General features: G+C 41.9%; 1 protein-coding gene across 3 annotated transcripts in view; it reads right to left on the bottom strand.

Annotated features, from left to right (window-relative positions):
• Positions 1 to 4,048: 4,048 nt before the first annotated feature.
• The window catches only part of SMIM14 (small integral membrane protein 14), an 86,658-nt gene continuing 74,658 nt past the window's right edge, over positions 4,049 to 16,048 (bottom strand). For all 3 annotated transcript variants that reach the window (XM_032135237.2, XM_032135238.2, XM_058430289.1), the window contains exons 4-5: positions 9,071 to 9,213; positions 4,049 to 4,789 (exon numbers count right to left, since the gene is read on the bottom strand). In XM_032135237.2, the coding sequence (XP_031991128.1) occupies positions 4,757 to 4,789; positions 9,071 to 9,213 (176 nt within the window). In that variant the 3' untranslated portion in view covers positions 4,049 to 4,756. The remainder of the gene's footprint in view (positions 4,790 to 9,070; positions 9,214 to 16,048) is intronic.

The raw sequence follows: 16,048 nt of genomic DNA, 5'->3' as shown, positions 1-16,048 counted from the left end.
ATTAACATTTAGCATATCACACGACCACTTTTGCTTTTAACAAAGTAATCTTCACACGTGGTAACAAATACCTATGATTTTTCATTTAGAAATATTATAAGAAGACTAAATTTACTATTGCAACAACAAAAATTTAACACATTAAACTATAAACTCTCTTCATTTTTCCTTCTTCAAATTACTGTTTTGTGTCTTAAACTGAGTTGGTCAAATTTGAGCACATAATTCACGTAGTGACAGACTTTCATTTAGAGTGATAGACTTCCAAGGTTCCTTTGAAAATTTAAGATACTGGTAATTCCATAAACACTCCCACACCACATACCACAAAAACACTAAAAGTAACCATAGAATAGCTGTATTCAATAATTATTTTGGAAAATCCACATTGTAAAATATGACTTGCTGACCATGGGACAGTGCTTGGATAGATAACATGAAAAAAATGCAAAACATCTTTTTTTTTTTTTTTGAGACGGATCACTCTTGTTGCCCAGGCTGGAGTGCAATGGCGTGATCTTGGCTCACTGCAACCTCCACCTCCCAGGTTCAAGTGATTCTCCTGCCTCAGCTTCCCAAGTAGCTGGGATTGGAGGCATGCGCCACCACACCCAGCTACTTTTGTATTTTTAGTGGAGATGGGGTTTCTCCATGTTGGCCAGGCTGGTCTTGAACTCCTGACCTCAGGTGATCCGGCTCCCTCGGTCTCCCAAAGTGATGGGATTACAGGCATGAGCCACTATGCCCAGCCTGAAAAAAATCTTTTACCAGAAACAGTTCCAATGTTAACCTTTCCCATATGGAAAGCAAAAAAAAAAAAAAAAAAAAGAAAGAAACAAAACAACCTGCCACTATTATTGTGCATAAAAAAACATTAAATGACTCTAAAACAAAATAAACTTTTTTTTTTTTGGTAGAGACAGGGTCTTGCTATGTTGCCCAGGCTAGTCTCAAACTCCTGGGCTCAAGCAGTTCTTGCCTCAGCCTCCCAAATTGCTGGGATTACAGGCATGAGCCACCATGACTGGCCTAAAACAAAATAAATTATTAATGGCATTTGTGGAATGTGTTTAAGAGCCAAAACTGTGAAAATGTAACCTTTATCTTTCTTTTTTCCTAGATTATTTAAAAAGGATTGTAGCAATTCAGATGAATGTTTACAAGCCAAATAATGATTTAAGAGTGTGCTCAATAAAAAGGCCATAGGTAGAAGCTTTAAGAATTAAATAGAATAATATAAATTACTAGGTCAACAAGAATATTTCATGTATAGTACACTGTCTAAGGAATGCAGAGAAATTTTACAAGAAACCCAAGACTAAATACTTCATTAAGAACACTGGTTACTAAGTAAATAGATGGTTCATGTAGGAAAAAGATAATATATGTAGATGTAATGTCAACTAAGTGCATGTGACAGAAATGAAGAACTAGGAATAAGAATCCAGATTTTCTAGCCAGGCGCGGTGGCTCACGTCTGTAATCCTAGCACTTTGGGAGGCCATAGTGGGTGGATCACCTGAGGTCAGGAGTTTGAGACCAGCCTGGCCTACATGGCGAAACCCCGTCTCTACTAAAGATACAAAAAGTAGCCGGGCATGGTGGTGGGCACTTATAATCCCAGCTACTCAGGAGGCTGAGGAAGGAGAATCGCTCGAACCCGGGGGTGGATGTTGCAGTGAGCCAAGATTGCGCCACTTCACTCCAGCTTGGGCGAAAGAGCAAAACTCCATCTCAAAACAACAACAAAAAGAATCCAGATTTTTAGGTGTCTAATACTAGACATTCTGTATCCAAGTTTCAGCCGCTTCATCCAATAAAGCCTTCTAACTCCTTTTTTTTTTTTTTTTTTTTTTTTTGAGACAGGGCCTCACTCTGTCACTCAAGCTGGAGTGCAGTGGCGTGATCTCGGCTTACTGCAACCTCTGTCTCCCAGGCTCAAGCGATTCTCCTGCCTCAGCCTCCCGAGTAGCTAAGACTACAGGCCGTGTCACCAAACCCAGCTAATTTTTGTATTTTTTTGTAGACATGGGGTTTCACCATGTTGGCCAGGCTGGTCTCAAACTCCTGACCTCAAGTGATCCACCCGCCCCAGCCTCCCAAAGTGTTGGGATTACAGGCATGAGTCACTGCGCCCAGCTCCCAAAGCCAAATTTTCAATTATTTGTGAGCCATAGATTCAGTGACTACATCAATATCTCTTGCCAGGGATTGGCCTTCTAGCAGCTCAGAGAACAGATTGTTAGGATATATGGGCAAGCCTTTTAAGTTCAAGAGGCAAGAGCAGAAAATGGAATGCTATAGGGATTTAGCTCCATCTTAAGCCATTCTGGCCCTTTCTGCTGTACTTTACCAGCTACAGAGTTAGGAAGGCTTCCAGTAGGCCACAGCAAGAGGAAAAACCTTCAGTCTGTGGGGCTCATTTATCCAAGATTTAACTTACCTGTGTTATGTTACCCATCTATCAACACAAGTAATTTAGAGTTGGTTATATTATTTCAAGAAATTAAGCACAAAGCCAGGATGTACAAGGAGGAATTCAAACAATCAATATTGGATTATATAATGAAAAGATGCCCTTACAATGTTTATGATCTAGAATGTAATAATAATAAAGGGGGAAAAATACCTTATGAGTATCACAATTGTATCAGAGACTATTAAACAGTACAATGATATAGAGAATTTATTCAATTCATACAAGTAATTTATCAGATCTAAATAGTGAATAGACTGACCTAAGGGGAAAAAAATCCTTACATTGATAGCAAAATATCTTCTAGCCCCCATAAATAATCTGCAATCATTTGCTAGGAAAAAAACTTCATAACCACATGGGTCATGCAGACATTTTTATTTATTTATTTTGAGACAGAGTCTCGCTCTGTCGCCCTGACTGGAGTGCAGTGGCACGATCTCAGCTTACTGCAACCTCCGTCTCCCAGGTTCAAGCGATTTCCTGCCTCAGCCTCCCTAGTAGCTGGGATTATAGGCACACCACCATACCTGGCTAATTTTTGCATTTTTAGTAGAGACGAGGTTTCACCATGTTGATCAGGCTGGTCTCGAACTCCTGACCTCAGGTGATTCGCCCGCCTTGGCCTCCCAAAGTACTGGGATTACAGGCCTGAGCCACCGTGCCCAGCCCATGCAGACATTTTTAAGTGCTATTGGTATTCACTTTATTTCAAACTGAGCAAAACAATACAACCTTTTACTTTTTTATACATTTGAAAATTTCTCTCATATTGACATTCCTTCCTACTCCAATCCATCCCATCACCAAACAGTAATGAGATAAGGAGTGAAAAAAAGATGTTTGTTTCTCATTTTCCTTCTTTTCCCTTGAAGTAAACCAGTAATTTATTAAAATTTTTTATAGGTCAGAGGGTAACAAAAGACTCAATGTAGTAAATAAGTAAATAGGCATTCAAATGTCAGTAACCTAACAGGCCCTAATACAGCTTTAAGATTTTCTTTTCTTTTCTTTTCTTTTTTTTTTTTTTTTTGAGAGGGAGTCTCGCTCTGTCGCTTAGGCTGGAGTGCAGTGGTGCGATCTTGGCTCACTGCAACCTCCACCGCCCGGGTTCAAGCAATTCTCCTGCCTCAGCCTCCTGAGTAGCTGGGACTACAGGCACACGCACCAACCCTGGCTAATTTTTCTGTATTTTTAGTAGAGATGGGCTTTCATCATGTTGGCCAGGCTGGTCTCGAACTCCTGACCTCAAGTGATCCGCCCACCTCGGCCTCCCAAAGTGCTGGGATTACAGGTGCGAGCCACCGCAACGGCCTAAGATTTTCATTTTAACAGGGAAGTGTTAGAACAGAAAAGAAGCTTCCCAAGATTTTCATTTTAACAGGGAAGTGTTAGAACAGAAAAGAAGCTTCCCAAGAGGCACTCATTTTAAAAATAAATTATAGCTTAAATTATTACTATGTGGATTATACCAGCAAAGGCAGAAAGATTTAATGTTTTCCTCCTTTCATGAACCTTGTAAGGCTAGTGTTGAGTGGCTTATAAATGTCATATAATGGACTGTAAATCATCTGCCATATTGATCAATCATGTTTATTTAAGGTTTTCTTAACATTAGAGATTTTTAATAGGAGTATAAAATTAGTAAACAACCATTTCATTTTTTTCTCTGTTCCTATTCTAGCCACATAACCAGTTTAATCCATGACACAGATTTCAGCTGTAATTTGCAAAACAATCCAAGAGCTACCATAGTCCCCAAAACTACAGAAAACTGCCATCCACAAATAAACTACCAAGGTAAATGTAAATACAGCGTGGTTCTAATTTTCTTTCACACAATCCCAGACAACCCCAAATAACTTTATAAATACCTTATGAAAAAAAGCAATTTAAAAACCTATCAAATCTATTTAAAATATATAAATGCAGACCTCTCAAATTTCCTTCAATCAGGCCAGAAATTATCACAAAAATTGTAATCACAGTTACAAACAGAATGAGTGGAATGTTTGTAAGTTTAGGACAACCAAAAAAGCCCCATGTAACTTTTAAAAAATATAATCATTCACTCAAATATACTGTAAATAGGAATGGCAGTAACACAGGAAGCAAAAATAAACTTGCAAGTGAAATTTCTAGAAGCTCATGAAAACAATACCATCCCATATTGCAGATACAAAAGGAAAAACAGTTCTAATGGGGCTAAGAGTACTCTGGTCATCTTCGTTGGTTTGGTCGTGCAAGGTGTTAACTATTTTCACTTCCCATATCACAAAGTTAGTCCACAGGAGGAGCTGGTGGATCTTGTCCCTGGCATTAGAAAGAAATAAATTATTTAATTGGCTTTTTAAAAATTCAAAAAAATTTAAAATTTATTACTTTTTTAAAAATTGACTTATTAAATCCCAGTGCAACCAATCTAACACATAGAGAAAGAACTGAGGAGCAATGCCCCCGACCATCCCATCCCAAATATATGCTTACTTCGACTTTTCATATATTTTTACATGAGGGAACACTAGACTAAATAACACTGTGATTTTCCACCATTTGTCTCATTTTTCCCTGTAAAATGGAAGAGAGAGGGAATTTGTACAACAGTGATGTTATCACTCCTGCCAGCCCCAGGAGTGATCTTCAAACCTATGAAAGTATCTTCATCCCTCTTGCTAAAGTCGATTGGCTAAGCAAAGTACTGTATATTTAAAATGAAGCTAGGGACTTTTGTTTCTCAATACTGAATGTCTACGAGGAAGCATGTGGCTGCAGTTGCTTCTACGAGGAAGCATGTGGCTGCAGTTGCTTCTGGTAGTCATCCTATGACCCTAAGGGGAGCCCATCTTGGAATGAAGTTGATAGTATGAGGAAAGAAACTGGGTCTTTGATGACACTGTTAAAACTTTCGTAACACTGACCCTACCTCTGAATTTTTTTGATGTGTAAATCAATGAAGCCACTTGTTTTAAACAGCTAGGAATTGACTTTTGTTAACTTGCAATAGAAAGCAAGTGAACTATAAAGGAAAGATCAGAGTTTTTAAGATTCTCAAGGTTTTATTTATTTACCCTGAAATGATACATGACGCCCGAGTTGGGGGTGATCAATATTTCTACTTGGAATTAGTCTCAACACATTTTCTTACTTATTCCTAAGACAGTGGAACACTGGCCTACGATGAATTAAGGTCCAGGAGAGGGTAATCTTGCATTTCTGTCATTATAATAGTTTTTTTTTTTTTTCTTGAGACAGAATCTCACTCTGTCGCCCAGGCTGGAGTACAGTGGTGAGATCTTGGCTCACTGCAACCTCCGCCTCCCGGGTTCAAGTGATTCACCTGCCTCAGCCTCCCGAGTAGCTGGGATTACAAGCATGTGCCACCACAGCCGGTTAATTTTTTTGTATTTTTAGTAGAGACAGGGTTTCACCATGTTGGTTAAGCTGGTCTCCAACTCCTGACCTCAAATGATCCACCTGCGTCGGCCTCCCAAAGTGCTGGGATTACAGGTGTGAGCCATCGTGCCCAGCCCATTTTAATGATTTATAAGTCAGGTTATTAAGAGTTCTATTTCTTTAGCTCCAAACACTGAGGAAGTTACTCTTTGATATGAAAGTAACAAAGCTATACAAAGAAAGTAAGAAAGAAGGCTAAGGAATAAACACTTTATCAAGACAATATGCAAGCTGTTTTATAAATACTCTCTTCTCCAAGAAAAAACAAAAATAAATGTAAGGCTTTTTATATAGTGCTAATAATGCCTTTTTTTTTTTTTTTTTTTGAGACGGAGTCTCGCTCTTGTTGCCCAGGCTGGAGTGCAATGGCGTGATCTCAGCTCATTGCAACCTCCACCTTCTGGGTTCAAGCAATTTTCCTGCCTCAGCCTCACAAGTAGCTCGGATTACAGGCACGCGCCACCACGCCCGGCTAATTTTTGTACTTTAATAGAGAGGGGGGTTTCGTTATGTTGGCTAGGCTGGTCTTGAACTCCTGACCTCAGGTGATCCACCCGCCTCAGCCTCCCAAAGTGCTGGGATTACAGGCGAGAGCCACCAGGCCCGGTCTATAATGCCTTCTTTCTTAAAGTTAGCATGCTACGTATCTTTTTTGTGTATGTTTTTCATTTTGATTTTTTTCTTTCTATGCTACATATCTAAATGTTTTATTCCTTAAAAAACAAAGCAAAACATTGACCAATTAACACTGCACATTTGCTTTCTCTTATATAAAAAATTAGTCTAACTGAACTTCTGATATCAACACCACAACACTGGAGAAAAGAAACAATTATTTTAGGAATTCCACACGGTAAAGGTTGGAAAAGAGAATTAGTGGGATAATTTGGTATTCGACAAGTGAATCTGGCCGGGCATGGTGGCTCATGCCTGTAATACCAGCACTTTGGGAGGCAAATGCAGGCAGAGCACCTGAGGTTAGGAGTTCAAGACCAGCCTGGCCAATGTGGCGAAACCCTGTATCTACTAAAAACACAAAAATTAGCCAGGTGTGGTGACACACACCTGTAATGCCAGTACTTTGGGAGGCTGAGGCAGGCAGGTCACTTGAGGTCAGGAATTTGAGACCAGCCTGGCCAACATGGTGAAACCCCATCTCTACTAAAAATCCAAAATTTAGCCAGATGTGGTGGCATGCACCTGTAATCCCAGCTACTCGGTAGGCGGGGGCAGGAGAATCACTTGAACCTGGGAGGCAGAGGCTGCAGTGAGCTGAGATTGTACCAATGCACTCCAGCCTGGATGACAGACTGAGACTCCATCTCAAAAAAAAAACAACAACAAAAACAAGCAAATCTATCATGGAAATTCCGCCCCCCCCCCTTTTTTTGATGCTCTATTATCTTATCGTTTTTTAATTATAAATTTTAACATTTTATTTATTTAAATTGACAAAAATTGTATATATTTGTCATATACAACATGTTTTGAAATATGTATACATTTGTAGAATGGCTAAATAGAGGTAATTGGCATATTCATGGAAATTTTTTTGTTTTTTGAGACTTAGTTTCACTCTCGTCGCCTAGGCTGGAGTGCAATGGCACGATTTTGGCTCACTGCAACCTCCGTCTCCTGGGTTCAAGCAATTCTCTTGCCTCAGCCTCCCGAGTAGCTGGGATTACAGGCGCCTGCCACCACGCCCAGCTAATTTTTGTATTTTTACTAGAGACAGGGTTTCACCATGTTGGCCAGGCTGGTCTCAAACTCCTGACCTCAGGTGATCCGCCCATCTCAGCCTCCCAAAGTGCTGAGATTACAGGCGTGAGCCACCGCGCCCCGCCTCATGGAAATATTTTTAAAGAGATAATATTCAAATTCAATGTTAAAAAAAAACATAAATACTGGTTCTGAAAAGGATTAAAAGGAATTCTTTAACAGAGGTTCTTTTTTTTTGAGACATAGTCTCACTCTGTAGCCCAAGCCGGAGTGTAGTGGTGTGATCTTGGCTCACTGCAACCTCTGCCTCCTGAACTCAAACGATTCTCATACCTTGGCCTCCTGAGTAGCTGAGACTACAGGCACATGCCACCATGTCTGGCTAATTTTTTGTATTTTAGTAGAGACAGGGTTTCACCATGTTGCCCAGGGTGGTCTTGAACACCGGAGCTCAGGCGATCTGCCCGCCTTGGCCTCCCAAAGTGCTGGGATTGCAGGCGTGAGCCACCGTGCCTGGCCAACAGAGGTTCTATTAAAGATAGTACTGAAAACTCCCTGTTGGGTCACTTTATCATAGTTTTAATTTAGAAGGTTCTAAAAATGGTTGTAATCATGACTATCAAGATTTATCAACATGAATGATTCCGACCTCTCCTTTTGCCAGCTCAGCTGATTTATTGTGGTACAGAAATGGAAAATGGGTTTGAGAGAAATAGGATGGGAAAATGAGGAAAATAAAATAAGATAGGCTCAGTGTCTCTACTGAATAGCTAAGACAGAAGGGGTCAAACATTTGAACTAAAGCTACTAAGAGTTTAGGGGCTGGAAGCATGAGAGGCAAGGGATCAGCTGTGAGGTGGACAGAACTGGGTAGTGGAGGATTGAGACTTAAGCAATATTGCTGTGGACTATGAAACGGATTATTTTTGATGCTTCTCATGTGAGTAAAGATTAGAATTCAAGCCTGGGCAACCTGGCAAAACCCCATCTCTACAAAAAAATACAAAAAACTAGCCAGGTGTGCTAGTGCATGCCTGTGGTCCCAACTACTCGGGAGGCTGAGGTAGGAGGATCACTTGAGCCTAGGAGGTGGAGGCTACAGTGAGCTAAGATCGCACCAATGCACTCCAGCCTGGGCGGCAGAACAAGACCCTGTCTGAAGGAAAAAAAAGGATTGGAATTAATTTTCAAATTAATTTTGGGCTTCTGGTCTGTGCTTCTTTCTGCATTTAACTCCACAAAGATTAAGCGGTCAATTAAATCTTGGAATTGCAATATTTAATAGAACTACATAGGTAGAATACTCTATGAGTTAAATATAATTTAACTAATTTAGGTATTTTAGTCAAAACCAAGTCCTTCCCTGCCCCAGGCCACATACATTCCCTTACCCAAAAAGCATTTAAAATCTGCAACACTTACATTATGAGGACTGGTTGGCTTTCCAGGTAGGTTGGATCCTCTTAGATTAGGAGGTCTCAGTAAGAACAAGATCAATGCAATAACCATCCAGGCCACTAAGATCATAGTAACACTGATGCCATTATCACCAGAGGGTCCCGGTACTAAAGACAAACAAAAAATGTAGCATGCTCACAATATTGTTAAAAGTAAAAACAAATTCTAATGTTTAAATGTCAGTTTCAAATATTGTATTAATATAAAAATTGTATTGATAAATTACAAAAGTACATATTATATCTTCAATTTCCCTTTCCCCCAGTGAGAACATCTAAAAAGTAAATGATGTTAAATAGTCATAAACCAAAACCTAGTAAGTTTTTGTTTTTTTTGTTTTTTGAGGCAGGGTCTTGCTCTATCAAACAGGCTGGAGTGCGGTGGCACAATCATAGCTCACTACAGCCTTAACCTTCTATGTTCATGGGATCCTCTCACCTCAGCCTCCTGAGTAGCTGGGACTACAGGTGTGTGCCACCATACCCCATGCCCCTAATTTTTAATTTTTATTTTTAGTAGAGACACTGTTGCCTGGGCTGGTCTCTAACAATTTTTTTTGGTTTTTTTTTTTGGTTTTTTTTTTTTAGATGGAGTCTCACTCTGCTGCCAAGGCCGGAGTGCAGTGGGACAGTCTTGGCTCACTGCAACCTCAGCCTCCCAGGTTCAAGCAATTCTGCCTCAGCCTCCTGAAGCAGCTGGGATTACAGGCATGTGCCACCATGCCCAGCTAATTTTTGTATTTCTAGTTGAGACGGGGTTTCACCATGTTGGCCAGGCTGGTCTCGAACTCCCGACCTCAGGTGATCCACCTGCCTTGGCCTCCCAAAGGGCTGGGATTACAGGTGTGAGCCACTGTGTCCAGCCCCACACCTCTAATTTTTTTAAAAATTTTTAGTAGTGACGACATCTCACTATGTTGCCTGGACTAGTCTCTAACACATTTTTTAATAGTATAATAATTCTTAATATTTTGGGGTAACAGAATCATTTGAAAATTTGATAAAGGTTAAGAACTCTTTCTATTTTAAGAATTCATGGGGTACTTCAACTGAGGCCTTGCAAGGCAAGCCGGCCATGCCATGTTTGTAGATTAATGAGGCTAGGGGCCCTAACTTCCCTAAGATCTACTTTTCTTTTTTTTTTTTTTTTTTTTGAGACGGAGTCTCGCTCCGTCGCCCAGGCTGGAGTGCAGTGGCACAGTCTCGGCTCACTGCAAGCTCCGCCTCCCGGGTTCACGCCATTCTCCTGCCTCAGCCTCTCCGAGTAGCTGGGACTACAGGTGCCCGCCACCACGCCCGGCTAATTTTTTGTATTTTTAGTAGAGACGGGGTTTCACCGTGTTAGCCAGGATGGTCTTGATCTCCTGACCTCGTGATCCGCCCGCCTCGGCCTCCCAAAGTGCTGGGATTACAGGCGTGAGCCACAGCACCCGGCAAGATCTACTTTTCTAGCTACCTTCTGCCCTGTGTCTGGCACCTACATCCTTCATGATTGTTCTTTTTGATCCATTCTGGATTAAAAATAAATATGAAAAGCATTCACGTATACCAAATTCCACAATTTTGCATATAATTGTGGAAGGTTTAAGGACCCACAAAGCCATGAATCCATAGATTTGCTGAGATCTATGAATCCAAGTTAAGATCACAGAAAAAACACTCTCCTTTGGGGGGAAAATCTGCATCTTAATTACAGAGGCATCATGAAAAAGAAAGGGAACATCTGGGCTGCATAATATATACATTAAAAGACCCCTTTAATTACAGTCTCAACCAAAGAGATTAATTTGGCCTTCTTTTTCACACAAAGAAGTTGAATTCAGATCTAGACATTTTAAAATTTTATCAATTTTTCTCTTCTATTCTATCAATTTTTTCTATTTATCAAGAGAAAAAAGCTAGATAGGGATGTATGTGCCTATGCAGGCATCAGTTTTTCCTGGCTCCTTGACATAGCCATGTCTTATTTAATTTGAAATAACAAGTGCCTAGCACAGTGCCTGACCCATGATATGAGGTTAACAAATTTCTAATAAACGAAACGTAGATTTTTTTATTGAAGTATATTAGAGAACTCAATTTTCAGAAATAAAAATGGCCAGGTGTGGTGGCTCACGCCTGTAATCCCAGCGCTTTGGGAGGCCAAGATGGGCGGATTGCCTGAGCTCAGGAATTCGAGACCAGCCTGGGCGATATCGTGAAACCCCATCTCTGAGGGAGAAGAAAAGGAAAAATCCATTAGGTAAACAGTTAAGGCTGGGCCCCGAGAAGTGCTTGCCTGAAAAATCACAGCTGCTGCAGCTGCACAGATAAGCCTGGACAGATAAGGAGCCAGTAAAGCAAAGAAGCCTTTTTGTTCTTTGTATAATTAGTGAGCTCCCAGGAAAAAGTTTCCTTCCCTTTTCAGGCATATACACAGTGGGCTCTGTGGGAACTTGCATAGGGCGGAGTGGGGCTTACCTAAAAAAACCCACAGTTATACAAACAAGAGAAGCTGCGCTTTGTGCTTAGAAACAATCTCACAGCTGGAAAAAGGGAATTGCAGAGACAGCTTTTCAAATAAGAAAAATTACTCAATCAGTTACAAGGAGGAGAGCAGTTTCTTTTTTTTGTTTGTTTTTTTGAGATGGGAGTCTTGCCCTGTCGCCCAAGCTGGAGTACAATGGCACGTCAGCTCACTGCAACCTCCACCTCCCGGGTTCAAGCGATTCTCCTGCCTCATTCTCCCCTGTAGCTGGGATGACAGGCACATGCCACCATGCCTGGCTAACTTTTTGTACCTTTAGTAGAGATGGGGTTTCACCATGTTGGCCAGGCTGGTCTCAAACTCCTGACCTCGTGATCTGCCTGCCTCGGCCTCCCAAAGTGCTGGGATTACAGGCATGAACCACCGCGCCCGGCCGCAGTTTCTTATGAGAGCATTTTGCATTCAGCTGTAACCACGCTATCCACTTGGTAGGGACTCCCCTCTCTGCAGAGAGCTTTCTCCTTTTGCTTATTACATTTTTGCTCCAACTTCACCCTTGTGACCGCGCTCCTTAATCATTTTAGAGGCGAGACAAAGAACTCAGAGTGATACCTCACAAGAGAAACCAATATATGAAGGTGCGCTGGCGAGACTGCAACATCTCTACGAAAATTAGCTGGGTGTGGTGGCATGAGCCTGTAGTCCCAGCTACCCAGGAGGCTGAGGCACGAGAATTGCTTGAACCCAGGAGGCAGAGGTTGTAGTGAGCTCAGATTATACCACTGCACTCCAGCCTGGGCGAGTAAGCAAGACCCTGCCAAAAAAAAAAAACAACAAAAAACACGAAAAGAAAGGAAAAGAAAAAGAAATAAAAATTATAGATTAGATTTCTAGAGGAAAATGTAGTATCCCTAGATGATTGCTAAAATAGCTTATCAAGACTACAGCTGTTTGGTTTTGATCTCCTTGCCTCAGGAAAAAGTAAAAGAAATCCAGATAAGATGTTGAAACTAATCTGATACACTGCATTGGGTCAGTGGGTCCAGGGCTCAGTTCCACAAAAGGGAAGGAATTGGTGGCACTGCTGAGGCCAAAAGGCTAGTAATAAAAGGGAACAAAGTCAAGTTAAGAGTTGCACTGGCCCTGCTGCAAAGAAGTCTTATGGCAAACAAATTAGTACAAAATATATATAAAAAAGAGCTGAGCTGGCCTAAGAGCAGGATGGATATGAATGTAGCCTCTGTTCCAAACCCAGTCACTTCCCTAGAAACAGCTAAACAGGCCGGAAATGGCAGCTCATGTCTGTAATCCCAGCACTTTGAGAGGCCAAGGCGGGCAGATCCCTTGAACTCAGGAGTTTGAGACCAGCCTGGGCAACATGACAAAAACCCGTATCTACAAAAAATTAAAAAAAAAAAATTAGCCGGGTGTGGTGGTGTGTGCCTGTGGTCCCAGCTACTTAGGAGGCTGAGGTGGGAGGATGGCTTGAGCCCAGGAGGTGGAGGTTGCAGTGAGCTGTAATTGTACCACTGCACTCCAGCCTGGGCAACAGAGCCAGACACTGTCTCAAAACAAAAACAAACCACTTTCTTCCATTGTCGTCTGTGTCACTACCATTGTCTAACAGTTGGACACTCCTTCATCAATAATTCTCTATTTCTTTTTCTTTATATCAACCGTTCTTTTTTTTTTCTTTTTTTTTTTTTTTTTTGAGATGGAATCTCGTTTTGTCACCAGGCTGGAGTGCAGTGGCGCGATCTCGGCTCACTGCAACCTCTGCCTTCTGGGTTTTGTTTGTAGTAGAGATGGGATTTCACCATGTTGGCCAGGCTGGTCTCAAACTCCTGACCTCAGGTGATCCACCTGCCTTGGCCTCCGAAAATGCTGGGATTACAGGCGTGAGCCACCGCAACCGGCCAACATCAATAGTTCTTAAACTATGGTATACATCAGAGTCACCTGAAAACTTCTTAAAAATGCAGAAATCCAGGAAGCACGAGGTCAAGAGATCACCTGCGAGGCAGAGGTTGCAGTGAGCCGAGATCGTGCCACCGCACTCCAGCCTGGCGACAGAGCGAGACCCCGTCTCAAACAAAACAAAACAAAATGCAGAAATCCCACCTTCCACTTAATATATTCAGTACTTTAGTATTGCAAACAAAAATCATGAGCATCTCCCCCTGCCCTACCATCTTCCACACCAACTACCAAACTGGATCTCCGTTCATCCAGTTGCCCAGGGAAGAACCTAAGAAAACACCTTTTTTCTTTCTCAACAGCCCTGTATTTAATCCATCATGAAGTTTCTTGAAATTTTTCCTCCTAAATATCACTTGTATCTGCCCACTTTTAGCTCCATGTCCCCACCTGCTCAAGCTACCATCACCTCTTATTTGGTCTATTGCAGTGGCCTCTTAAGGGATCTCCCTATATCTACTCCTGCTTCCCCTGTGCTCTATATTGTTTCCAGAGTGATTTTTTTTCTTTTTTTTTTAAAGCAAATACATGTTGAGTATCCCTATGTGAAATGCTTGGGAATACAAGTGTTTCAGAATTCAGATTTTTTCAGATTTGGGGATATATGCAATATACTTATTGGTTCAACAGCCCTAATCCTAAAATCCAAAATCTGAAATGTTCCAATGAGCATTTCCTTTGAGCATCATGTCAGCACTGAATACGTTTCAGATTTTGGAGCATTTCAAATTTTCAGATTAGGGATATTCAACCTATACTATTATTTTTATTTTAAATAATAGTTAAGGCCAGACCTGATGGGGCTCATGCCTGTAATCCCAGCACTTTGGGAGGCCAAGGCAGGAAGATCTCTTGAGCTCAGGAGCTCAAGACCAGCCTGGGCAAAATGGCTGGTGCTGAACTTCTGGCCTCACGCAATCCTCCTGCCTTGGTTTCCCAAAGAGCTGAGATTACAGGTGTCAGTCGGTAGTCATGCCCAGCCATGACTTTTTAATATTCTTTGCAAGTAAAAAATTCTGAAGCTTAAGAGAGTTAAACCTCAGATTCCAAGTTTACTAATTCCTATTTCTAGACAAAGGATCCCTGATTCTTTTTTAGAATCTCACGCCGGGCACGGTGGCTCACACCTGTAGTCCCAACACTTTGGGAGGGTAAAGCAGGTGCATCACCTGAGGTCTGGAGTTCAACACCAGCCTGGCCAACATGGTAAAAGCCCATCTCTACTAAAAATACAAAAATTAGCCAGGCATGGTGGTGCACACCTGTAATCCCAGCTACTTGGGGGGTTGTGGCGGAAAAATTGCTCGAACCCGGAAGACAGGTTGCAGTGAGCCAAGATCGTGCCACTGCACTCCAGCCTGGGCAACATAGTGAGACTCTATCTCAACAACAACAAGCAAATAGTAATGTCCACTTCTTTTTTAGAATCTCACAATAGTAATATGACTCTTAGTTCCCTTAACTATCTCCTAGCTTGGTTCCTATTGCAGCTTTTCCTTCTTGCTTACTGCTGCCAGAAAAGTCTGCTTAAAATTGTTCTTGGCTGCGTACAGTGGCTCATGGCTGTGATCTCAGCACTCTAGGAGGCCGAGGCAGGAGGATCCCTGGAGCCCAGGTGTTTGAGACCAGCCTGGGCAACATAGTGAGACCCCTGTCTCTACAAAAAAAAGTAAAAAATTAGCTGAGTGTGGTGGTGCAGGCCTGTAATCCCAGCTACTCGGGAGGCTGAGGTAGGAGGATCACTTAAACCCAGGTGGTCAAGGCTGCAGTGAATTGTAATCACACAACTGCACTCCAGCCTGGGTGGCAGAGATAGACCCTGTCTCAACCCCAAAACAAACAAACAAACAAAAAATCCCCTCTGTTCTTAACACATCTCTGCTGATCAACGTGGTAACTCAGTTTCCACTGCCTACTGTTTCAACTCTGGGGTTTTTGTTTTTGTTTTTATTGAGTCAGTGTCTCACTCTGTCTCCCAGGCTGGAGTGCAGTGGCACAATCACAGCTCACTGCAACCTTTGCTTCCCAAGCTCAAGTGATCCTCTCACCTCAGCCTCCTGAGTAGCTGAAACTATAGGCGCATGCTGCCATGCCCAATTAATTTTTTTATATTTTTAAAACTTTTTTTAGTTTTTAGAGACAGGGTCTCACTATGTTGCCCAGGCTGATCTCAAATTCCTGAGCTCAAGTGATCTGCCCACCTTGGCCTCCCAAAATTCTGGGATTACAGGCATGGGCGACCCCGCCTGGCCCTAAGTTTTGTATTTTTAGTAGAGACGGTGTTTTGCCATGTTGCCAAGGCTTGTCCCAAACTCCTCAGCTCAAGCAATCCACCCACCTAAGCCTCGAAAAGTGCTGGGATTATAAGCATGAGCTACTGTGCCCAGCAACTCTAAGTTCTTTAGCTCAGCCTTTCCTCATGTGATTTGGCCTTACTCATCTAATCTTACCTCTTGCCACTTCTCAGAAAATGCATCCTCTGCTCTAGTCACCCCCATA

This window comes from Hylobates moloch, unplaced genomic scaffold (genome assembly GCF_009828535.3).
Source record: "Hylobates moloch isolate HMO894 unplaced genomic scaffold, HMol_V3 SCAFFOLD_17, whole genome shotgun sequence".
NCBI lineage: Eukaryota > Metazoa > Chordata > Mammalia > Primates > Hylobatidae > Hylobates > Hylobates moloch.
This window is presented reverse-complemented; position numbering and strand designations above follow the sequence as displayed.